This window comes from Argentina silus, assembly GCF_951799395.1.
Source record: "Argentina silus genome assembly, chromosome: 14".
NCBI lineage: Eukaryota > Metazoa > Chordata > Actinopteri > Argentiniformes > Argentinidae > Argentina > Argentina silus.
The window spans coordinates 18405637-18431633 of NC_139668.1; the positions used below are offsets into that span (position 1 = coordinate 18405637).

The 25997-nt window shown below is 44.8% G+C and overlaps 2 protein-coding genes across 3 annotated transcripts in view; one reads left to right on the forward strand and one right to left on the reverse strand.

The window, feature by feature from the left end:
* Positions 1–4817, reverse strand: part of zranb3 (zinc finger, RAN-binding domain containing 3) — a 33566-nt gene extending 28749 nt beyond the window's left edge. For both annotated transcript variants that reach the window (XM_083684655.1, XM_083684654.1), the window contains exons 1-4: positions 4667–4817; positions 974–992; positions 562–740; positions 68–299 (exon numbers count right to left, since the gene is read on the reverse strand). In XM_083684655.1, the coding sequence (XP_083540781.1) occupies positions 68–299; positions 562–740; positions 974–992; positions 4667–4812 (576 nt within the window). In that variant the 5' untranslated portion in view covers positions 4813–4817. The remainder of the gene's footprint in view (positions 1–67; positions 300–561; positions 741–973; positions 993–4666) is intronic.
* A 1226-nt stretch (positions 4818–6043) lies between these two features.
* r3hdm1 (R3H domain containing 1) overlaps positions 6044–25997 on the forward strand; it is a 37491-nt gene continuing 17537 nt past the window's right edge. Inside the window, exons 1-6 of the mRNA XM_083684952.1 lie at positions 6044–6114; positions 18043–18235; positions 20511–20721; positions 24886–25018; positions 25266–25344; positions 25613–25672. Of these exons, the coding sequence (XP_083541078.1) occupies positions 20551–20721; positions 24886–25018; positions 25266–25344; positions 25613–25672 (443 nt within the window). The 5' untranslated portion in view covers positions 6044–6114; positions 18043–18235; positions 20511–20550. The remainder of the gene's footprint in view (positions 6115–18042; positions 18236–20510; positions 20722–24885; positions 25019–25265; positions 25345–25612; positions 25673–25997) is intronic.

Sequence of the window (25997 nt, forward strand, 5' to 3'; positions counted from 1 at the left end):
TACATTGAATTGTGAGTCTGGGGGGGGGGGGGGGGGGGGTCGGTGTAATTGCTGGAGTTTGTGGTACCTCCTCTGGGCGCCCCAAGGCTGGTGTGCCCGTTAGTAGGATGGCATGTTTCGCATTCTGGATGAGGGGTACAAGAATCTTGCTCCGTGCAGCATTCCTGGACTTGAGGTAGTGAGACTCATCTACTACCACCACAGCAAACTTCTGCCTGGTCAAGGCTTCCACTAGGGGGCGTGCGTCTGTGGTGAGCAGACCGTAGCCCAGGACTGTCACCTTACACTTGCTGATGCCCCTGTACAGAGTGCATCAGACACACTGATTTAGTGTACAGTTTCACCTAAAGAGATGATATTCAATCTAAACTCTAAAGAGATGAAAGTCAATCAAACTCCTACCTGACCAGATTCACCTAAAATGATCGAATGATGACTCATTTAATGATGATTCAAGTGTTGCATCAAGTGAATTTAAAACTCTTGTCTGAGAGTGACAGGACAGGTGGGAAAGGCAGAGGCAGAGCAGCGGACGGGCGGGGAAAACATAAGGTGACGTACGTTGTATCACTCTTGCTCTCCACCAGGTTAATGTCCCCAGGGTTGAGCTCCGGGATCCATCTCTCCATCTCCTCGATCCAGGGGTACTTCAGAGAGGAGGGCACCACGATGAGGAGGGGCCACTCCTGCCTGTAGGCATAGGCCACAGAGATGGCCTGGACCGTCTTCCCAAGACCCATCTGGTGAAGCAGAAACAAGCCACTGTAATTGCCTGGCTCAACGGTGAATTGCATGTGACGTAGAGCCATCATGAGACGGAGACCAACAGATTCTAGAATGATATTGTGTCAGAAATGATTACAGAACCAGGACTGCTGCTTTAGCTCCACAAATTAATTCAGAATATGTATCCCAGAATTTTATTTTTAGAAAATAGATTTTCCCAGACTGTGGTCTTGGGTTGTGTGCTTACCTCATCGGCAATCATACACCTGGAAAAGAAAAGAAAAAAAGGGAAAAGAGAATGATTCGGAATGAAGGACATTCTTTTTTTGAAAGCGGACTCATGTTTATTACCAAGTGAAGTGCAATTTCGTCTGATCTGCATCTGCTTCATTCAGAGACGATGACTCCCACAGGCATGATTAAATTAGTCTTTAAGAGCACACATTATGTCAAGGTCAATAACATGAAAGAGATGAGTGTCGGAGATTTAATGCTGTCATGTCTCATTTGTCTTGCACTTTCAGCGTACACTTTGCAATCGAAGAGACTCATTTCAGATATGAATTAATTCATGATTGCACTGCAGTAATTTAAATCGAAATCTACAGTCTGCCAACCATTTAAAAAAAATCCAAGGCTCGCTTTAAATAGTGGTGATTAATGGAGTCTATTCATTTTGAGCGTTTCCGTCAGCTAAAAACAATACAGCCACTGCCATTCAAAATAATAATAACATAGCTTCCCCCTTCGCAATTCTAAGTCTTGCCCTGATTCCCATATCAAAGTTGACAGTTTTATTATCTTATTCTCGCGAGTTACAAGCTCATCCTGTTTCCCTCCACCCATACCAAAAAGGCTTTATTCACACCTCACCTATTCCTAAAAGACTTCAACAACAGAAGGGAGCACCGGTCTTACATAAAGCCTTAAATTATATTCAGACACATAATACAAGACCCTGGTGTAATATAGACCACCCCCCGCCCCCCCCATTTTTTCCCTTTCAGTTGAAGAGCATGATTAATGTGCACCTTGCCACTGGTGTTTTTTCTAATTGCCTGCGTACTCGCTCAGCCAGCGTAATACATATGCACACAATGGGAGAGGCTCAGGCAGGTGCTTGCCATTTCTCAACACATTAATCATTCTTCTTTAAATAACCTGACTTCTGCCAGACGGCTGGCATCCTGGAGGATGCTCTGCCACTGTTGCTTGACAACAGCATGGACAACTTTTTAATGTTATCTCTGAAGGCCACCAGCCAGGGGGGTAAGTGAAGGTGCTCTACCCCCTGGGACGGAGGCGATGGCTTTGACCTCCGCTCACTAATCTTCTTTTGCCTTATCTCCTATGAATGTGCACAGACGGGCTCATACATTACCCATGCATTCATATCAGAGTGTAGGTACTCAAGTGGGGTTATTTTCTTGTTTCTAATACAGCGACCCATCTACTTCAAAGAGAAATCCTTCCCGATATAGCCTGCTCATGGGGTAAAATGAGGGTTAAATAATCGTGATCAACAATAAAGCAATACATCAAAGATGGAGGATCATTAGGCAAGGTAATTACGCTAGCATGCAAATAAAGCCATTGATATTCCTTGTTGCTATTCAATTCAAAGCCACATGATGAATTCGCATTTTGTTGCCTCAATAATTGATGTAGAGACATTTCTGCCTGGTTCTGCCTGGTTCTGCCTGAGCAAACGCCTCGCTGAATCTACACCACTATCTCAAATTAAACAAAGAGGCTCGGAGCGCCATTCGCCTTCAACATTGTCAACTGTGTTATTATAGAATTCAATTAGGAGGGCTGCTGCAGGATCATTGAATTAAATCTGAGTTGCCCCTTGAGTGAGTGGAAAACTAAGACACATTTTGTCACAGTGTGGACACCAGGGGATTGGTATGTATAAGACTATTGGATCACTGGGTGAGAAAACTAAATCAGTGTCTCAAACAGACCTGGGTTGTTTGCATGGCAGGGACGGAGCTACTGCGGGGATCTGGCAGTGCTGAAACCACCGCAACAAAACAACAGGCTATTCATCAAAATCTCACAGTTTCAATGTCTTCATGGTTAACGTACGATCTTCCACCCAGGGTCTGTTGTCTGTGAGGCAGACAAGGACCTCTAATGTGCGAAGTGACACATGACACCACATGTGACTCATTACATCTGAATCATTAGAGAGCAGCTGTGTGTGACCGGTGTTGGAGAGATGGAAACACCAGATGAAGTGTTGATTTTCAGAGTACTATGAAGATTAGGGGGACGACAACAACAACGACAACAACGACAACAACAACAACACTGTATGTCTATTGATCTCTCTTAACGCTAGCATAGCAACCCTTACAAGAGGCCCCAGCAGTCACTTGAGCTAGATGGAAAGTGATGTAGCCCACTTTACCAGACCTAATTCAAATTCAAATTGAATATATAAACAAACTAACTATCTGCCTGTTGGAATGAAACACAGAGTTGAGAGAGACTACATTATCATAATGCAGACATGCCAGGTACATTTAATTTGTATAATATTACATTAAATTAAATTGTCTCCTTCACAACAACTTATTGACGGGAGAAGGGCCATTCATGCTGTCTCATTCGCAATTTGAAGAGTTATTATAATTACTAAACAATTAGAGTGGTTCCTGTTAATTTCCATTTTCAATCTTTTTAATTTGCACAGGGCAATTCCACGGTAACAGAACAATAGCGGGACTCGATTTCTCACTTCCAAGGGTATGCCAGGCGAAAACCCTTCACAGCAAAGTTTACCAAGCCATGCCACACTATGCACAAGGACTACTTCTAACAATTCTAACTGAAAAAAACAAAACACATTTATTTTAAGAACTGTACATAGTAAATGTTTGATTTCAAAACCATGAAAGAAGAAGAGTGTAGAGCCCAAACAAAATAATGCTTCACTGTCCCATTACTTAGGTAGGGCGCTGTGTTGATATTAGTTGAGCGGGGTCTATACTTCTACCAGACTTTTTTCTGGTAGATGTTTTCTTAGACGCTTTTCCATATGTTTGACCAGAAGTCAAAGCCTTTGGTTATCCCTATTCTTAATGTATGATGGTTAAGAATTGTATTTCTGATTTCATTTCCCAAAAATATACTCTTAGCTTTCATTTGGCAACCCAACTGGATATACTCTTGATGAATTTCCCATGTTGATTCTCATGGGCTCTTTTACACAGAACGTCCCTACACAGTCTGAGCAACTCAACCTCCCAAAATCAAAACAAATGATCCAACTGATTCCCTTCTAAAATGGTTTGTCTACAAAGTCGAAAAGCATCTTAACGACATACAGATTTGACTGTATGACTTATTATTATTACCATCTTAACATGTTTCTGTACTTGGTGAGAAACTTCCTCAGTCAAATTAATCAAAAGTATTGAACACACGAAGGCCTACTGGTGTACATTTGTCAACCCCAGGGTCAGCCATCAAAGACAACTGAATGTAATGGGGTGCTCATTGCAAGGATGCCTGTCGTCCAGTCCCCTACAAGGAGTGCAGTACAGTGCCTGCTCCCTGGATTACCAACAGCTTGCATCACTATTCTCCAGGGAGAGCCATATGGAGTCCAGACACAATGTTTACTGTCAATTTGATGCCTCCAACCAATTGACTGTCTGACCCATCCACACAGTACAGGACTTCCAGTGTCTCTGTATTGATCAGCTGCTTCATCATAAGCATCGTAAGGCTGACTCCCGTGACCTCACTGTCCCCAAGGCTTAAATCGACTGGGTGGAGGTAAATTAACAAGCCTGGCCCTTTTCTGCTGCTCACACTCAAAGAGGCAAATCCCCTTACACAGACTTTGGACAAATGGCCGGAACAGTTCAAAAGCATCGAAGGGACTTTAAAATCGAGTTAGAAAAGTTCAGCGTTCGTGACCACCTACCTCCCACCCTTCGACAGAGCAAATCTGACTCCCTCCTTTTGGAAAGGCATTAGTCTCTGTTGAAGCTTGTCTGGAAGGACCGCCAACTGCTGGTCCCATCTTGTGTCATGGTGGGAGCTAAAAGGGTCCAGTGAATCACCATCCATTTCCTCCTTCTCACTCATGGTCTCCAGATGCTTCTGCATAAAGGGAAAAGTGAGAGAAAAAGACGTAGAGTACTAAACATGCAGAGTCAGACAGTGTCACCCTAGGCCATAGACATTCTCCAACGTCAGTGGTTCTGCACAAATTTGCCTCCAGTGCTGTTTTATAGTTTTGCACAGCGTCCTGTATATGTCCCCTCTCAGTTGTCATCTCAGACAAATGATAATGCCAGGAACAGGCTGCAACTTTATATTTTTCTCAGTCCTCTATGGCTGATGAGATACTGTCGTACGGAATACATATTAGGAACCTCTCGCCTGAAAGAGAAGGCGCTCTGTTACGGAAAATAAAGACTGATGCTTGGTAAGCTAGGAAACATTATACTATGATTAAAAGCATTTGTCAAGCAGAGTGAACTGCAAGGTTCAGGTGTGACGGTTCACATGTGTAGCATTTCACTCCAACGTTCAGAGTCTGGTTCAGTATAAACAATAACTAGCGTGCTAATCGCTAGTATTCAAGATTTTACGAACAATAACCGCAGTTCTCACTTCATGCTAGTTTACAGACACACACACAAAGTGTACAGACCGTAATAAGTCTAGTAAGGTACAGACCGTATCAGAAAAGCAGCATGTGGACAGGACAGGATTACAAATACAGCTGTTTCGCGGCAAACTAGTACCTACGTAACTAACTAGTGCAACGAGTTGCATTCAAAAACGCCTGCGTTCCAACTGTTGTCAACAGTGAACCCAGTCATACACCCCACTTCTGATCCGGTTTGACATTATACTGCTATATCAAATACATCTCGTTCTCAAGGTTTCTTATAAGTCTGTGTGAATAATTGTCGTCCGTTTGATCGGGGGTACGTTCCGCAATTAAGCAATTATGTAAGGGCTTGAAAAGGAAAAAAAAGAAAAAAAAGATGGCATGGCAAGTCTTTTCACTCAGTCCAAGCAGTAGTATCACACAAGAGATTTAAAGGTTCAAACTATCTCTGTGTCATTCCTTGCAACTCGACATTTTCCGATCTACGACAGCGAACAAGATCCCATAACTAAAGACTAGTAGCAGACAGTCAGAAGCTCACTCAGGATTTGCAGAGCGAACTGTCAGTTGTGAACGCTTCCTGGCCGCTGTCTCTCTCTGTCCCCTGCCTCGGGTTTTCTTCTGTTCGCTACTCGCAAAAGCCCCGGTTTCTGTTGCTGACATACAACATTGGCCATTGCCGAGGCTACACATGTTCACGCGTCTGCTTCAGCTGTTATTTTAACCATTCAATATTGTCAACGTTACTGGTAAGACAACATTTGTTTGTTTGCCCATTGTTTCTCTGTAGCTACTACCTATGGATTAAATGCATTAGCCAACGTTATCTCATTAGGAGCTTGCTAGCTAATGTGTCTACTAGCTAGTGGGGTCTGATTCATCCCTGAAACGAATGTTCCATGTTATAAATATAGCTCTCTTGACAGTGTGTTAATGCAACTTTCATAGATTATCTTTACTGATAAGAAGCTCCCAGCAGAGAACAGCAAAACACTTCGTGAACGGGGAATTTGTTTTGGTTGAAAGTGTTAAGACAATAATATTTTACAATTGTAACATTCCATTCCAGCATTTAGACTGACCCACCCCCTACCCCCCTTCACTCCAGTGCTGTCAAGTTCGCTAGCGGGTTGCTAGCCTGCTGAACTCGAATGAAAACTTTTGTTTATCTGCAAAAGGACACGTACGAGTTAGCCATTCAACAAGATAAATTCATTATCTAGGCAGTGCGCTTGCTGACCAACTCTACCAGCAAGAAAGTATCTCGTATTTAGATTTGGCTAACCATAATATAGATTCCTGGCTAAGCTAAACGTTCGTTAGCGCAGCTAGCTGCTACTAACTAGGCCTGTCCGACTATATTTAATGCTATTAACAATAGGCAAGTGGGGCCTATTCCTCTGTGTGTGCGCACCATCAGTAAAGTGTGTGTTTGTTTGAATTGGCTGAAGTCCGCTGTTAGTTGTTCCGACAGTAACTGTTCACTGCCCGACAAGGCGTCTAGCTCGCCCGGCTAACTTCTGCTGGAGCAACTTAGCTAGACTGTGTTTTTCATGGCCAACATTAGCTAGCTAGCATCTCCGCCAGTCTCACAGTAGCCCATCTGTCAGAAGCCCCTTTTCCCACAGACATGGCGGTAAAATGCCTGAAAACAACTCCCGGTATATATTTTTTTGTCTGACCCCCGTTCACACAGGCCTCGGTGTAACGTGATTCACCCGGTTCACCCAGGGTACACATCGGTGTGTCCCGGGGAAGTGGGCGGTGATGACCGGGGGTGTTTCATAGGTACGCGACTTTCTGCATCACTTCCTAGCGCGACGCTTCAAACTGTTGTTGCGAGCTGATTGAAGTGGACCTAATGCACTTTATAAACAGTTTCTTTCACACCAGAAAGCAAGGCATACTTATTTTAGTCTTGAGTGGCCACGCACCAGCATGTAAGCATGATAGTGTCAGTTTTTAGTCACACACGTACCCAAACTACTAACAGGCCAGCTAGCTAGGTTCAGGGGGGAAATACATGATACACTGATGGTGTCATAAACGACCGGTCAGACCTGAGCTAGAGGAGAAGCAGTTAACCGCTATGAGCAGAGCTGTGAGTCATCTCACGGTGTAGGCCACTTTCTGGCTAGCCAACTGTTTGGAACACGATAGGACAATCTTACCTGTCAAATCATCATTTAAAGTAACTGTGTTTGCTAGCTACAGTTTCATAGCAGATGCAACAAGTCAGAAACACTTGACTAGTCCTAGTAGCTGTTGTCTGCTTTGACAGGACATGAGTTAGTTGCTACTGTAGTGGATGGGAAAACAAACTAAGAGCACTTGAAAGCTTGGTTTATGATGCATTTGTTTTGTTTTAGAAAAAATATTCCCTAAGTAATCACTGTCAGTGATGTCTTCTACTCTGCTTCTTGAGTAGCCCCATTTGTAGGACGACTCACATTGTGGATTTTGGGGTGTCATTATCAAAATAGTTGGCTGTCATTACCATAAATCACCTGCATTATAGTTAAAAGACAATTGTACTCCACTGGAAAACCCCATTGGAAACCACACTTCTGTACCCCAGGAGAGGACTGTGGCCATTGTGGGACATCACTCTGTGAGGGTCTATGCTCTCAAAGGCGTCATACCTCCGAACATAAACAGAGTGTTTAGGTTGAAGCAGCAGTGTATCGGTTCAGTTTACACAGACCCCTGATCGGCATTTAGCCAGGACCGTGACTAGGTCTGCTACAGGTCAAAGATTTACCTGTGTGCCCTGCCTCAGGTCAATTTACACAGACACCAGTTTACCTTAAATTATCAGCAAGTTACCGCAATATATACCTCTGTCGAAATAGTGAGGCATAGTAGGAGTCTGTGTGCCCCGCTGGTGGAACGAGCTTCCCACTGCTGTCATGACTGCAGAGTCACTATCTATCTTCCTTCATAGGTTGAAGACCCATCTCTTCAGGCTACATCTTAATGGTCCCTCTTCATTCCCATGACCACCCTGTAAAAGTTTCTCTACTGTAAAAAAAAAAAAAAAAAAAAAAGTAATTCTCCCTTCTTCTAGCATTGTGACTGCCTATGGCCCCTGGTCCTAGCATAGATTACTTTTTCTCTAGATGATTCACTTACTTAAACAAATGTATTTGTTGTAAGTCGCTCTGGGTAAAGGTGTCTGCTAAATGCCATAAATGTAAAGTATGGCCAGCATAGTTGTATTGTCCTCTTTTGCTCTGCAACCTACTAATGGTTACATTTGTACAACTGTGTGATCATCAACGGTCTGACGGTGGTCTGACCCCCCCCCCCCCCCCCCCCCCTAGCCCTGGACCCTCTCCAAGGAGCCACGGAGAGTCACACCATTAGTATGGTGGGGGTGTCCCATGGGGCAAGTCCAGTGTTTTGACAGTCATTTACTCTTTCAGTTTGATTTCTCGGTAGTGAAGCATGTTGACAAGTACAGTGGCTTTTGAGTGGGTTTTCTCTCTCTTACCTTGCATTGCTGGCTTTGAAATAGACTAGCAGACAGCTAAGCTAATTATGTTTAATTACAATGACGCCTATGATGTTTTATTTGACTCCATATATAACCTTGTGACATTGACCATGGCATTTAGGCAGGGATGATGAATGGCGTAAGACGTGCCATAAAGTCATCCTGCCCCAAAGCTATTTTTCCTGTATCGCATTTCCTTCTGAATTAGGCCACCGTTGGCTTGGTACTGTGTGTTTGGTTATTGTTGTATTGCTGGGTGACATTGCTGGGCTGCGTTCGGAAGGTCTGGAATCCTTCCTTTCCTCTGACCGTGCTATCAAAAGTCTATGAGGGAGGTCAAGCAAAGGAAAACGGTTGGATTTTCTGTACAATCTGAACACAGCCACACTCTTCTTTTCCCAGCTCAGTGCCTCTATAATGAGGATGCAGAAATGCACAGCCAGTCTACTGATGTATAGGAGCGCTGCCCTGCTGTCTGCAGAACCCAAGACAAGCTCATTAGGATTTTCCTTATTCTATTGTTACAAATGGAGAAGTTGAACATAGTGTGGGGAAAAATGGAACTACCGGTGACACATTTGTCAGTTCTCACAGCAAATACAATTGCAAGGCTTAAGGCTCATTTATTATGTAGTGGTGTTTTATTTAAAAAAAAAATGGGGGGGGGCAAAAACAATATGCATTAGCAATTTCTTGTTCAGGAGTTCCCTAATAAAAAATAAAACAACCCAGATCAATGCAACACTGGTGGTTCTTTTTTATTAGGCTAGCAACTATTATTTTTATTTTTTTTAGGGGAGAACATCATTCAGATTAGGCTAGCCTATAACATCATTTGAGATGTAAATCTTTGTAACTTTCACTGTTGTATTGTAATTTCTATGTCTGCTGTCAAGTGATTGAGGCACTGAGTTCCCCAGAATTTTCAATAACAATCTATCTGAGTTGTCTCTTGTTGCCATTAATAATTCTGATCCATGGCTCAGCAACTTGGTTACAGAGCTAGAGGGCCTGTAATTAGGAGTGCAGTGACACAACTCCTGATTTATGGCCAAATTAAGATTGTAAATTCTGAACGCTGAATAGCCCGTGTCATTTTCTCTAAGGTTTCATAAGTATGGAAATTCTTTTCTCAAGTTAATTTGAGGGTAGGAAAATGGTAGCTCCATCATGTCCCCCCCCTTCTCCTCATCATGATGCCAGACAGTATCCTGTTTCACACATGTTAGGCTATGCCTAATGCAGTGTGCATTATGGTGTGAATGATTGGATTCCTCTTTGTTTCTTGATTTGATTCATAAAGGGCCCCCCTGAGCAGCATTAACTTTGGGATATTTTGCAGTGTTACAAACAGAGGAGCAATCCTGCCAAGTGATTTTGAAGCTGGCCCGTGTGGCCATGGGGAGAATTGCAGCAGGTGCCAAAAAATATGTTTCTCCATTAAAACCCATATTAAATTTTGTACTCCGTCTTGCAAAATAACACTGTTTTGGACTGCTTTTTCATTTCCTATTATTTCCTTATATTATCTGTAGTCTTCTCCGTGCGACCAATTGTTCATTGTTCATAGCCCACAAGCATGCAGCAGGTCCAAAGCAGCGGTGTCGGTGAAAAAGTCAACCCGATGCGGGTCAGAAAAACACTGAAACCAACCTCCACTTTAGCAACTAACTGCGCCTGCGTTGGTGCCACCAATCAGACGTTCGATGACCGCTATGGCGGTGCGCGTATACGCGGCGTGTGGCGCTGCGGCGGCGCAGAAATGGCGTTTCTTCGCTTCACTGCGACAATCCTGTCTCAGGAAATCCAATGGGCGGTTCATTACTTGCACTGCAGCTAACTTTCTATTTTTTTATTATTTTTTTTTCTCATTTTTTTGCTTGGCTTGCCTTTTAGATTAGACCTACTTGAGATAAAATGATTAATTAAAATCTTAGGCCACAACATATGTAGGCGAATTCACATTCTTGTTGTTCATTTTCCTAAATGTTACATTTTACATTTATGGCATTTAGCAGACGCCTTTATCCAAAGCGACTTACAACAAATACATTTGTTTAAGTAAGTGAATAATCTGATCATTCATCAGTTGTTATAAGATAAAGTAATCAATGCTCGGACCAGGGGCCGTTGGCAGTCACAGTGTTAGGAGAAGTGTGATGAAATGTGATGCAGGTGACGTCAGTACGTGTTCTCATTTCAGATAGTGTTCCCCCTCTGTTTGCGGTTTTAGGAGGTAACTAAGTCACATTTAATTAATTGATGATGGACATCTTACATGTCACCACTGCACTCCAAGTGTTTTCATGCATTTTTAAGAATATGTTAACATTAAATATTTAATTCAGAACATTCATTGGTGTTGTGGCAATTTGTCAATTTAACACCAAAATGAATCACAATTTTTGACTTGAAAGATATGAGATTACAGATACAATCAATAATGTCAACTACAAGCATCAGTAACGTCTTCCAGATGCATAAATTGCATAAAAAATAAATTGCATAAAAAATCTGCATTTAAAAAAAAAAAAGAAAGAAAAAAAAGCATTTTGAAGACATAATTATATTCATACAGATTATGTTCATACAGACGATCTAAATTGCATGTGATGAGAAAGGGTATGACATGATTGTCAACCATTACTTAAGGAGCAATTAATTATAATTGCAAAAGTTGAGTAATATAACATTCATGTTCATGGTATCATCAATAACCGTAATTAGTGATAATGAAACTGCTTTGGAGGACCAAGTGTAATTAATCTATAATTTTACAGTACTCTTCATTTGATAAGGCTACTCTTAAAAACACTCCTTCTGTCAGATTGGGAACAACCACAGTATCTGACACGACAGCGGCGGGGCCGGACGCGCGTCGCAGCGCTGCAGACGGACCCCCCCCCTCTCTCTCTCATATTTAGACCCAATCCAACCCGTCTCGTTTCTCACTGTTGTTGAAGTATTGACGGTCGACTGACTCGGATCAGCGGCGGGCGGCAGTGATGTTGACATGATTTTCAAGTGCTGCCGACGTTGTTTGTGTTTGCTTTTTAAGAGGAAACCGCTCCGTCTCCCAGCTAGTAACTTCACATAGCTAAACTACCTCAGGCGACTACCAGACGGAGAGGAGAGGAGAGGAGAGGAGAGGAGAGGAGAGGAGAGGGGAGGAGAGGAGAGGAAGGGGCTTGGTCGCCTTGATGTCTCTACAGGCTGGCTGTTAGGCAATAGGTGTTTTGCGCGTTACACACATGGCTGTTCCTGAGTTGAAACTGCGTCCCTGTTTATTAGTTGATGATTTCTTATAAATAGTTGCTTTTTCATCTCCCTCGTCATGGCAATTTCGGTCGATCAATGGTTATAAGCCTACAAGCCACATGTATGATGATCAGGATGAGTAGGCTGTATTAAAGCATTCATTCAACATCAATAATTAACCTTAACCTGAGACAGTCGTTTCCCCACAAGGATGCTAAGTGCACTGTAGATGTTAAAATGATCACTGGAGAGGTCCTGGACCTGACACAACATGCATGCCTCCCGATTTAGGATGTAAGCTTGAACAAACTGTCGGCTACTGAACAGTTTTTAGTTTACCTCAGGAGCACATTTTCCATTAGGAGATGTAGGGCGTTGATTTGGAATGAACGTTTTCTAATATAACAATAATGTAACCTTAACAAGGGTTGGGGTTGCTGTTGATTAGCTATTATCTGATTAGCTTAAGAGGTAAATGAGTTGTTTTGAGGGGGAATAATGTTGTTTTCCCCAAAGTGGTAAAGACATAGTATTAGGCTGGATTTATTGCATTTGTTGACATTTCGAAGGAGATTTGGGAACAGTGCATTTTCAAAATTAGCGTAGTAAATGCCCTGTGAGTGAAAAATGTGATCAAATCTTATCACCCTCCTTTATTTGTTGAGGGACAGGGAGAACCGTGTCTATCATTGCTTTTCTTTCTTACAATCTTTTATTTTTTATAGGCTTATAAACTGTGTTGCCTTGTTGTCAACCTCATTCATGTTATGATGAGCAACACAATATCAAATTGTTCTATATACTGCGTGTGTGTGTATATATATTATATATTTGATCTTTCCCTATAATTATTTCATGGTTTACAAAAGCTCTTGAGCATTTATTTGAAGCATTTGTCAGTGCAGTTGTGACATGCTGCACACGAGCATGCTTGCTTTAGAGAGGGTGTTATCGTCTTGTCTGGTTGAAACACACACCGACTGGCAGCGCTGCTGCTTAGACAGCCTGTCCCCACAGTGGCCGTCCCCCCCCCGTTGTGTGTCCTGGTCCTGGCTCTCATTCATTGCTGGCTACAGGGGAGACATCATCCATCCACTCTCCTCTGTCTCGGCACTCTCCCCCTTTCTCCCCCTTCGCTTCTCTATCCCAGAACTCTCTTTTCTCTGTCCCTCCACTGCCCCCCCCCTTCCCTCTCTCTTCTTTTCTATGTCCCTCCACTGCCCCCCCCTTCCCTCTCTCTTCTTTTCTATGTCCCTCCACTGCCCCCCCCTTCCCTCTCTCTTCTTTTCTATGTCCCTCCACTGCCCCCCCCCCTTCCCTCTCTCTTCTTTTCTATGTCCCTCCACTGCCCCCCCCCCCCTTCCCTCTCTCTTCTTTTCTCTGTCCCTCCACTGCCCCCCCCTCCCTCTCTCTCTTCTTTTGTGCCCCCCCCTCCCTCTCTCTTCTTTTCTATGTGTCCCCCCCCCCCCCCCACAATTCTCCCCTCCGTTGCCCCCTCCTCTGGTGTAGCGCGCGACAGGGCAGCAGAATCTCTAATGAAGAGCCCAATTTAGCCTGCGATGTGCTGCGTGCTGCGGGTGTCTGTGAGTGGCTGAGCAGGAGCTGACATCACAGGGGCCAGCTGTTGATTTGGCGTTGTCTCTGAGGCTGGGGCTAGAGGCTGGGTGACGGGCTCTGGCAGGTAGCCTCACACAGATACACATGAGCCTACGAGAGGAGGCTGCCGCTGCTGCTGCTGCTGCTGTTGCTGCAGGGAGTTTGCTCCAAGCAGCTCCTCCCTCGGCCAATGCTGCCTTCGGTACTATGGAAACTAAACCTCCAACCAATGGACATGATGAGGGCTACTCTACGGCAGGTAGGTCCTGCCATCACAAGTGAGTGTGTTTTAGGTGAAGGGGCTCGGCCGTTCGATTTCAAGAGTGACGGTTACGAGACAATGCCTTTTTTGCGTAGTTGTAAGTGTGCTGCAGTCGGCTGAAGTGCACAGAAATCGCCCTCTTGTCTCACAGTTTGTGTTGTTGCTGTTTTTTAATGTCTTTGTTTGGCTTTTTCACTCCGTGAGAAAGCAGTCGTTCCGTGCAAACTTTCCGTGTGGGGGTGGGTTGTCAACATATGTGTTCAGTATGTCTAAATACCGACCACAGTAACACCATATGTCTACCGCAAATAGCCTACAGTTTCAAATGCTGTCAGAACTTGAACGTAGGTGCGCTTGGCACGGTTGAAACGGTGTGTCTGGCACAAAGAGGAGGCGAGGGAGGAAGGCTGCTTTGGTGATCCGGGACTCTGTTCTGCTTCGTGCTTTCGGCTGCCTCTTCATCCGCCTGCTAATTAACATAGATAAGCCATTAAGAGGCTCCTATTGTTCTCAGGCGGGGCTGGCGTTTCTTCTCTTGTGTTGGGGTTGTGCAGGTGTGTTTTATAAATGTGGTTTTAATGACTCCGCTGTGATGTATGCTTTCTTACCCGTACATAGATCATAATCGAGTGGAGCGCCGGTTTCCTGTATAGCATTTCCCCCCCCCCCCCCCCTTAATTGCACTGATTCATTACCCTGAAAAATGTCTTCGGGGATTGTGAATAAATCATTTTCGTGTTTTTCTGTTGGAACGGTTGTGTTGTGTGCTGTGGCTCGTACAGTGCTGTTATGTGCACGTCTACCTGGGCAAGCCACAAAAGAAATACCCTTAAGTTCTTAAGGCTTGATGCTTAATTATCAGCTCTCCAGTCAGTAACTGCTCCTTATTGGCAGTTAGCAGAAATGGCCCTAAACAATGACATTGTTTTACTCCATTAAGCATCAGACTGATTACAGTTTGGTTTTGGCAATTGAACTTCCACCATTTCGCAATTGCGTCCAACCTGTTTTATTTTATATTATACTTCATCTATTCTGACCCTCAGCCCACATTCAGAAGGTGGACATTGGAACAGGCTAATCTTTTTAGATAGATAGATAGATAGATTTGTTGCTACAGTATATTGTGTAGAGCGTTTGCAGCAGATTTCCTACAGAGTAAAAATGAAAAAAAAAAAAAAGGCATTTTTTTTCTCTCTCTGTCTAATATTGAATATGTACTGTAGACTCCTCACAGTACTCCTTACAGTACTCCTTACCGTACTCCTCACAGTACTCCTTACAGTACTCCTCACTCCATGCAGTAACTTGCTAGGTTACGCAAAGCCGATTTTGGTTTATCTGCTGCACTAACAATTAAGGGGCGGACACTAAAGGGCGGATTCCAAGACACAGATTAAGCTTCTTCTTCTGCACCAGGAAGCACTTTCACTGGGAATAGTCAGTCTAGGTTAAACTAGCCCTAAATGAATGGTGGTGGATTGGATACGAAGTGGAGTAGGTTTCAAAATGCATTCAGCATTCACTGCAGCCCGGATCTTATAGGTCTTGATATTCAATCACAATAAAAGGGGTCGTGTGTTTTGAAGTTGCTCTGTATCACTGTCGTGTTAGGGATACTCGAAGGAGATTTGTGATTGGATGTGTGTACCTGCACCGTATAGTGCTGTGGATCACTCTTAAGCAGGGCTCTCAATGTGATCCGTGACGCCTGCAGTCGTTTCCCGCTTGCCGTTCTGTGCGCCGTGCAGAGAGAGGCTCGGAGACACCCCAGAGGGACAGCCTGTAATGAAGCACGGCTAGATGGGTTATTTTTTCGGCTCTGTATTGTTCCATCCTACACAGAAGTCTCCGAGGTTATTCTCATGATCTGCACTTCCCAGCTGCTTTCCCGCCGGCTCTCCGCTTCCAGAGCGGGGAGAGAGGGCTCCGGGGCTCTGCCGAGCGCCTACCCAGCCTCGAGAGGAGCTGATGGGCGCGGAGCGCGGGGGCGTGGGAGGGAAAGGTCAGCTCCGGGAAGGGGGGGGAGGAGGCAGGCAGGTGTGGGCGGCCCACGCTCGCTGTGCTCTTGCTGTTCTGAGGCTGTGAGAATGGCCTCTTGTGCGCTCCATAGAAGCCATTTCCTATTCACTTGACAGGCATAATTGTCACTGAGTGGTCCATTTACAGGAGGCATATGATTAGCTTAATTCCGCCGGCAGCTGCCCTCTTGCCCTCATTGTAGATATTTGAGAATTAATTTCGAGCGAGTGGAAAGGCTCCGAGGCTCCGAGGCAGCGGGCTCACTGCTCCTCGCTCCTCCTTCACGCACGCTGGCGATCCCATCTCGGTCCCCTGACGCACCGCTGGGAACGGAGATAACGACGGCTTGGAGAGGGGGGGGCTTCTGACAGTGAACCGTGCCTGGAGGGAGGCTCTTTAAGGTTCATCTGCTCATACAAATGAGCGCCGTCTCAGAGGACCTGAGGCAGAAGGATACCAGGTTTTGACGTGTGTGTGTGTGTGTGTTTTCTTGTGTGTCCTGGTCTTAACGTGCGGTCCTCTCGTCCGTATGCGTCACGGTTTATGCGTGTGTGTGTGTGTGTGTGTGTGTGTGTGTGTGTGTGTGTGTGTGTGTGTGCGTATGTTTGTTTTTGTTAGCGTGCTTGCCGCTGCCAGAGTGCATGCATGCGTAAGGCCACCTGTCCCTGTCACTGACGCCCCCACCCCTGTGTCACTGACACAAAACTGACACTGTGATCTCCTGAACCCCCCCCCCCCCCCGAACCCCCCCTCAGTCTGCCCTGCCTGCAGCACTCCTGGTCCAGCCCGCCTCGTGCCCGTGCCAGGCTCCTCTGCTCTGCTGCTCTGCTGTCAGGGCTGCTTTCACACTAGGCTGTGAGCAGAGGTGCAGGCTGACTCTGTGCTGCTGGCAGGGTTCTGTTGAATTAATGTTGTTGTTGTTGTTTTTTACATTACAAGCCATTACACAGGGCTGTGTTAAATTAAGTGGTTTTTATTTATTTATTTATTTTTATATTACAAGCCATTAGACAAACTGACTCTCACTTCAGGTGGAACCCGTTGCTGGTCCCCTGTGGGCTCACTCAGCCTGCTGTAGCCGGCGGTTACGATGGAATTCAACCAAATTTGTCAGTTGTGATCGTTACCGAAAAAGGCTAGCCTGGTGTCAGATCATTATGTACCTTTTTGATTACTAACTAATCCGCGCTGTTTGCCGTGATGCAGAGGGGCCGCTCGGTCGAGGTATTGTGAACAGATTTATAAAGTGAGCAGGAATCCACTTGACCTTTAGCTGGCATGTGGCTCACGCCAGGCCTGCGTCGGTCCAGGAGCCAGGCTCGCGACTGAGTGCCAGAGCTCACGGTGGCCCACTGCCTAGCTGGGAGGGAGATTAGCGCAGGAAAAAAAAACCTAGGCAAATATGTGCTCAGTCTCCCTGTCTGAAGTCAGAGAAAGCTGTTCTGTTATGCCCCGTCTGTTTCTATCAAGCCGGGATGTGGGGAGCTGATTGCTGGAGGAATAATGTGATGTCTCAAAATTGGTATTCTAAATTTCACAGGGTTTTGATCGAAAAACGTATTCTCCCTCTATTTTAAGGCTGCTGTTATTCTCAATGCTTAATGCTGCTCAGTGTTGCGTAGTTGGCAGCAGCGCGTTTACCTCTGTCCTCAATACACCCCATATCTGTTATGCATGCATGACACACACACTATCGCGCTCTCGCACACACTCACACACACACACACACTCACACTACTCTCATGCTCACACTCACACTCACACACACCTACTCTCATGCTCACACTCACACTCACACACACTCTCACGCTCTCTCTCACACTCACACACACACCTACTCTCATACTCACACTCACAGACGCACTCACTCACCCACACACTCTCTCACGCACACTTGGGGAGTTGCTGATATCCTGACTCTTGTCAGTCCATGTGTCCATGGTGGCCAGGCTGTCAGTGGCCTATGACCCTGTTCCCTCTGTGTGTGAGGGGTCTCGGAGGGGCGTGACCTCTGACCCTGCCCTCTCTCTCTCTGTGTGACAGGTCTGTGAGCGGCATGAGCAGCTTGGAGGACAGCACTGTGACTCGGACCTGGTGATAAGGACATGGGACTCTTCCTCAGAGCTTGCGGCAGGCTCAGTACCAGTGACAACCCGGTGGACAGTTTTGAAAGGGACCCAGGGTTCACCCTTCTCACCAGCGGGACGTCACCACAGGCCCAGTGGCAGCAAGTACTGTACGTGAAACAGAACAGGACTTCAAAACTAGCAGGGCAATCACTTCTGTGAAAGACTGACAGATAATGGAAGTCAGCAGTACTTTACTTGGGAGAAAGGCTACATTCGTATGCCAGAAATAATAGCTTCAAAGAGAGCAGTTTAGCTGAATGGTACAGTGCATTCGGAAAGCATTCAGACCCATTAACTTATTCCACCTTTTGTTATGTTACACCATTATTATAAAAATTGATTAAATGCATTTTTCCCCCTCGATCTACACACAATACCCCATAATGACAAAGCCAAAACAGGTTTTTAGAAATGATATTACATTTACATAAGTATTCAGACCCTTTACTCAGTACTTTGTTGAAGCACCTTTGGCAGCGATTACAGCCTCAAGTGTTCTTGGGTATGACGCTACAAGCTTGGCACACCTGTATTTGGGGAGTTTCTCCCATTCTTCTCTGCAGATCCTCTCAAGCTCCGTCAGGTTGGATGGGGATCGTCGGTGCACAGCTATTTTCAGGTCTCTCCAGAGATGTTGGATCGGGTTCAAGTCCGGGCTCTGGCGGGGCCACTCAAGGACACTCAGAGACTTGTCCCGAAGCCACTCCTGCGTTGTCTTGGCTGTGTGCTTAGGGTCGTTGTCCTGTTGGAAGGGGAACTTCGCCCCAGTCTGAGAACCTGCTCCAGAGCGCTCAGGACTTCATCAAGGATCTCTCTGTACTTTGCTCCGTTCATCTTTCCCTCGATCCTGACTAGTCTCCCAGTCCCTGCTTCTGAAACACATCCCCACAGCATGATGCTGCCACCACCATGCTTCACCGTAGGGATGGTATTGGCCAGGTGATGAGCGGTGCTTGGTTTCTTCCAGACGTGACGCTTGGCATTCAGGTCAAAGAGTTGGTTTCATCAGACCAGAGAGTCTTGTTTCTCATAGTCTGAGAGGCCTTTAGGTGCCTTTTGGCAAACTCCAAGCAGGCCGTCATGTGCTTTTTACTGATGAGTGGCTTCCGTCTGGCCATTCTACCATAAAGGCCTGATTGTCTTCTGGAAGGTTCTCCCATCTCCACAGAGGAACTCTGGAGCTCTGTCAGAGTGACCATTTGGTTCTTGGTCACCTCCCTGACGTTGGCCCTTTTCCCCCTATTGCTCAGTTTGGCCGGGCGGCCAGCTCTAAGAAGAGTCTTGGTGGTTCCAAACTTCTTCCATTTAAGAGTGATGGAGGCTACTGTGTTCTTGGGGACAATACTACAATACTGCAGACATTTTTTTTGTACCCTTCCCCAGATTTGTGTCTCGACACAATCCTGTCTCGGAGGTCTACGGACAATTCCTTCGACCTCATGGCCTGGTTTTTGCTCTGACATGCACTGTCAACTGTGGGACCTTATAAAGACAGGTGTTCCAAATCATGTCTAATCAATTGAATTTACCACAGATGGACTCCAATCAAGTCGTAGAAACATCTCAAGGAAGATCAGTGGAAACAGGATGCACCTGAGCTCAATTGCGAGTGTCATAGCAAAGGGTCTGAATAAATGTGATATTTCAGTTTTTTATTTTTAATAAATTAGCAAACATTTCTAAAAACCTGTTTTGGCTTTGTCATTATGGGGTATTGCGTGTAGATTGGTGAGAGGGAAAAAATAATTTTAATCCATTTTAGAATAAGGCTGTAACATAACAAAATGTGGAAAAAGTTAAGGCGTCTGCACTTATACTTAATACTTTCCAAATGCACTTATTACTGTGACTGACAAGGAACAGGGAGACTCTTTAAAAGTAGGCTGCTCGCTCTGGTTACAGCTCTTCAAGATAACAATTTAATCAGCCAGTCAATTTGCATGAGGAGGGGACAGGTCATGGGCAGGGATGGAATGTCAAGCAGCTAGAGATGATGATCCAGTCAAACCATTCCTGCTCAGCATTTCCGGAATGGGAATACATAGCCACACAAGGCTCCCCCTCCATAAGTCTGACGGTGTTCATATGTCAGTGAGTGAATCAGATGGGCTGCTCTCTAATTAACACATTAATCACAGCTATGATGTACCAGATGTCGACCCTCCCTCTCCGTGCTGCTGCATGAAACTGACTGCATAATTAGGACGCGCTACACAAAGAGCTGATGCCTTGCCTTTTGCCATAAAAAGGTCATTAGATTTCTAAACATTTACAATAATGTGCGCTGTCTTGTATTTTCTCATTTCCCTCTGTCGGTGCTCCTGTGTTCATGTTCTGCACCCCTCTATCTGCTGTAAGTGTGAGACGTCCTCCCTCCTCCAGGTCCCTAGCGTTTGGTCGCGGTTCCCAGTAAGCGTCTCTGATGAGGATGTCTGATACTGTTACTGTAAAGGAAAGCACCGGGACGATGAAGGTTTCAGAGGCGGTGGAGGCCGACTCGACGCTGGGAGACGGTGTGACAAAGCCGGAGAGCCTTGATCAAAACCAGCCTGACAAAGATGAAAGCTGCTGTAACAACAAGAAGGAAACACAGGTAAACGGAGCTCACAGGCGCCTTTTTGTCTGAATGAATGACTGAGGTAAAAAAAAGAAAAAGAAATATATATATTTTTTTTAAAATATAAATAATCTCTCTTTCATTTACCGTTACATCACATCCACAATAAACACTGCAGTCTCCCTGACACTGTTCTGAAGATTACATTTATGAAGACCTTTTATTTATTGATTTCACAAGATGGCTTTATCTGCTGCACTCTGGACAACTGTGGTAATAAAGAGGAGGGTGATGGAGCTTAGGGCCGGTGAGAACACACACGGCCCTAACCCTAACCCTAACCCTAACCCTAACGACTTCAACATCACACTTTAACAGAGCTTAGGGCCGGTGAGAACCAAACCACTTCAACATCACACTTTAACAGAGCTTACTATAAGTGATCTCTGGTGGTCGTCTTTGTCGCTTTTTTTAAATGTTTCACCACGGCCAGTAGCAGTAGTAGTAAATCATTGTCTTTGGTCAGCAGTAGTAGTAGTAGTAGTAGTAGTAGTAAATCATTGTATTTGGTCAGTAGTAGCAGCAGTAGTAGTAATCGTAGTAGTAAATCATTGTCTTTGGTCAGTAGTAGCAGCAGTAGTAAATCATTGTCTTTGGTCAGCAGCAGTAGTAGTAGTAGTAGTAGTAAATCATTGTCTTTGGTCAGCAGCAGTAGTAGTAGTAGTAGTAGTAAATCATTGTCTTTGGTCAGCAGCAGTAGTAGTAGCAGTAGTAGTAAGTCATTGTCTTTGGTCAGCAGCAGTAGCAGTAGTAGTAGCAGTAGTAGTAAATCATTGTCTTTGGTCAGCAGTAGTAGTAGTAGTAGTAGTAGTAGTAGTAGTAAATTATTGTCTTTGTTGGATGGTGAGCAGGGTAACTTGTCTTTGTCTTGGGGGTGATGTGACGGGGAGCAGGCAGTGGTATAAATAGGAAGCAGGCCAAGCAGGCCGGTGGTTGGAGCCAGACAGAAGCCAGATAATCTTGATCTCAAATCCTGGCTTATCTACAAACTTCCTGTGTGTGTCACCCTGAGAGACGGAATGGGACCAGAGTGGAGGGAGGGAGGGGTGGGGAGGGAGGGAGGGGGGGCTCAGTGACTTTGCCACCATCTGCCTCTGCCACTTTCTGTGAACGCGCCAGGTGCCTTGTTGTGCTGACTTCAGCGTTTCCTTATCTCCTCTCTCACATTGCTCAATTAGCTGGTCTACTGGTGCACTCATCCTCCGCCCTGCAGATACACATTAGCCACTGTCTGTCCCCCACAGGTCACGCGCTCGTGAATGTGCTACATTTACATCCGTATTATTGTTATCTGGCCCTCCAGCTCGGCCGGGAAATGTTCTCTGGTTGATTTTTAGAGGACAGGAGAGGGAGACGTTGGGATTGGTTGCAGAGAGAGAGTGAGTGTGTGTGTGTGTGTGTGTGTGTGAGTGCACAAGGAGGACCCTGGGAGCAGAGGCGAGGGCTGTGTCTGATTCAGACAGAACGGCTGCTGCCAATGCCAGGCCCCCCTGCTCCTTTCAGACTGCCACTGAGAGACCGTCTGTGCACACACACACACACCTACACACACAACTACACACACACACACACACACCCACACACACACACCTACACACACACAAAGTCGCTGGTGCGTGAAGCGCAGGAGCACTGAGCTGTCTCACACACCATTCCCCTCCCGCCTGCTGCCCCTGGCTCTTCACCACCAGCTCCCGCCTCTGCCGTACATGACAGGAAAACGGGAGGCTGAGAGAGAGACGGTCGCAGCTGACATGTTGTTCTAGTCAGAACCCTTCAGGTTTAATTTCTCACAGGATATTTCCGTGTCCTGAAAAACGTGGCGTATTTGTCTTTGACTCCCCCCCCCCCCCCCCCAAAAAAAAAAACGTTGGGCCGATTCACGCATACTTGAGATGTTGTCACATGATGATATGTTGTGATTTCCCGAGCTCTTGAGGGACGAATGCTATGATGTCAGATATGAAATGTGTTTGTTTACCCTCCTTCTTGCTGTGGACCACGCGTCCGTCATTCTGGTCTTGTAAACCCGTCCTTTTGTGGTCCGGTTTGTTCTGTTGCCCCCATCACACAGCAGCACTTGCTGTCACCTGGACAGCCGGTGAGGCGCTCAAAGGTACAGTTGAGTAGCATGTGGGGATGCGATGCCTGTTGTTTTGCCTGGTCACTACTACTTGTTGTACAGATGAACACTTTTTTTTATTATTTTTTTTACCGTTTCCAGTTTGCTTTTAACATGGACCGATTTTCTTTCTTTTTTTTTTTGTATCAAGATTTTGCCTGCAATCGACGTTTGCCTTTTTAAAAGATGTTGTTTTGAAAGCAATCCAGATTAAAAAAAAATCCTTAAGTGTTGTCGTCCATTTTGTATTCCTCCCCCCCCCGCCTTTGCCGTTTGCACTGCCAGCATCCTGATTTTCAGACGTTCAATATTCACTTGATACAAAATAATTCTAAGATACATTTTGAAACCCCCCCTCCCCCGACTCATTTTGAGGTCTGAAAATATTCTGTCAAGGTTACTTTGTGCTTGCTGGCCTTTTTTACGTTTGGGTTTGTGTTTGGCCTTGTCAGTGAGTGTGTGTGTGTGTGTGTGTGTGTGTGGTGTCCGTTCCAGATGAATTGCATTGAACAGGAATACCTTTTTAACCGTAACACTCTCCCCCAGTCCAACACAAAGTTAAAGTTAGTGCGGAGCCTGGCGGTTTGTGAAGAGTCCTCTCCTCCCCCCGTTACTGACCTGCCACCAGAACCTCAGGTAAACCCCTGGGGGACCCGTCACCTCTGGCTCATTTCACTAACGCCACAGTGCCATTTCACCAGGCCCACACAGGAGCCAGCAGCTGCAATCATCCAGTCAGCGTTAAACTCCATAACCGCGGTGGTGTTTCCACAGCCGCCTCCTGTCGTGTGTGTGTGTGTGTGGGTGTGGGTGTGTGTGTGTCCTGTATTACGTGCATCAATCATCAGTAGAAAATAAAAACATTTTTTTCGGATGTCAGCCACGCAGAGTAAAACATGTTGAAGTCAAGGATCTACGCAGCAATATAAATATCCTTCACCAGACGCACAACTCACATTTTCTGTGAAGATACTGTTTGTCGAGGGGGGAAAAAAAAAAAGGGATGCTCAGGGAACCATGACAGTGTATGAAATGGAAATGCTTATTTAATCAAGATTTATGGCCTTGGAAGTAGTTTATGATATTTCCTCGTCTCGTAGTTCTATTGGGTGTCTTGTTCTATTTGAGGCTTGACGAGAGCAGCGAGAACTACACACAGCTCTGCCAGCGACCCTCCCAGAGAGGAGGAGTATGTAAACAATTAACTGTACAGCCTCCTTCCAAAACCCACAGCTCAGAGCTGCAGCCTCTCTCCTGGAGCTGCTGCTTGCGTTCCTTCGACAGCTCCGTGTGCTATTTAGCTTTCCCTCTCTCCTCTTCGTGCCGTGTCATTACTGGAGAGCAAATTAGAGATCCGTCTGAGCCAGTGTGAAGCCCGGGGAGGTTTCTGGTTGGGCCAGGAGGAGTGGGGTTCAACCAAGGCCATACTGTACGTTGGAGGCCTTGTAATAAACCAAGTCCTGAAAGTCTCTCGTCTTGCATGGTTGAATAAATGCGTTTGTATGGTTGAATGATGGATGTCAAGGTGGGAATAATGAACACACACTTCACGTGCAATACAGAGCATGTTCCTCTCCCCAGTATGAAGCTGAAATCCCAGTTTTTACATATTCTTCAAGTGAAAATGTACTATTTGTTTATTCAAGTAATTGTTATTTTTTTGGTGCTCAAAATGTATATGATTTCAGGTGCTTAATGAAAACAGTTTTTAATCCTTTAGATTAATTTCCAAAGTGATTACTTATGGAGACTTATCACTGAAGGCAGCATGGGGTTTTTAGTTGAGCTGTATTTGAAATTAAACGGCTTTTCACTAAACCATACAGCTTTAAATAAGGTCTGCAAATATCCTTGTTTGCACAGCTAAACATGTAAAACCTTTTAATATTGTTTTAATTAACTTCCAACCAAGTGAGAGATGTATGCAGAGAATAATGTGCACACTCTGAATGCGTCCCATTGATTAGTGTCTTGTGTCTTTTAATGAAGGACGATATCACTTTTTAATTTCTCTACAGGATAAAATTCATATCCATATTTCCCAGTCATTTGATAAAGAGGAACTGTCTGCCAAATACGAGGATGAGAAGGAGAAGAGCTGTGACAAGGTGGAGAAACCTGAGAAATCTCAGAGAAAAATGCTGTCAAGAGGTGAGTGTGTAATGGAGAGTTTGGTGTGTGTGAATGAGGGAAATTATAATGGCCATCCATGTCTTCAGCGAAGAACCTTTTGTACGGTATGTTACAAGGGGGAGCAGCAGTGTGTAGAGGCTTGTGATTTAATGAGCTGCCCTGAGAAGTCCATCGTGCTGGAGTCTTGTGAAAAATCCGGGATAGAACCCCGTGAGAATGTTGTCCACACAGACGTGTAACAAGGATCCCTCTTCCTGGTTTCTAGATTCCAGTCAGGACTACACTGACTCCACTGGGATTGACCTCCACCAGTTTCTCGTAAATACGTTGAAAAACAACCCCAGGTATATTATTGCATCGTAGCTGTTGTAATAAAACAAAACACTCTTTCTCACACACACACACACACACACGTATGTGTCATATTGTCAGGTAATGATTGATGTTGTAGATGTGGCACAAAAACTGTATATCTGAACCGTTACTTTTCTTTAAATATTATTATTCATTCCTCGCCTCTCATTTGAAGTAGGTTCATACGCTCATTTAACAAACCATTCTCGTTGAATTTTTAATAGCATTTTGTGCTAAATATTGACAATTATCTTTTAGGGACAGAATGATGCTGTTAAAATTGGAACAGGACATTCTGGATTTTATCAGTAATAATGAGTAAGTTTTTCCACTGATTTTGATATACAGTACCAGTCAAAAGTTTGGACACCTTCTCATTCAATGTTTTTTTATTTTTTTTATTATTATTTTCTACATTGTAGATTAATATTGAAGACATCAAAACTATGAAGGAACACATATGGAATTATGTAGTAAACAAAAAAGTGTTAAACAAACCAGGATATGTTTTATATTTATGATTCTTCAAAGTAGCCACCTTTTGCTTTGATGACAGCTTTGCACACTCTTGGCAAGGTGTGTCCAAACTTTTGACTGGTACTGCAGTTAATGTCATCATATTGAGTTTCAAGTTATGTTTAGA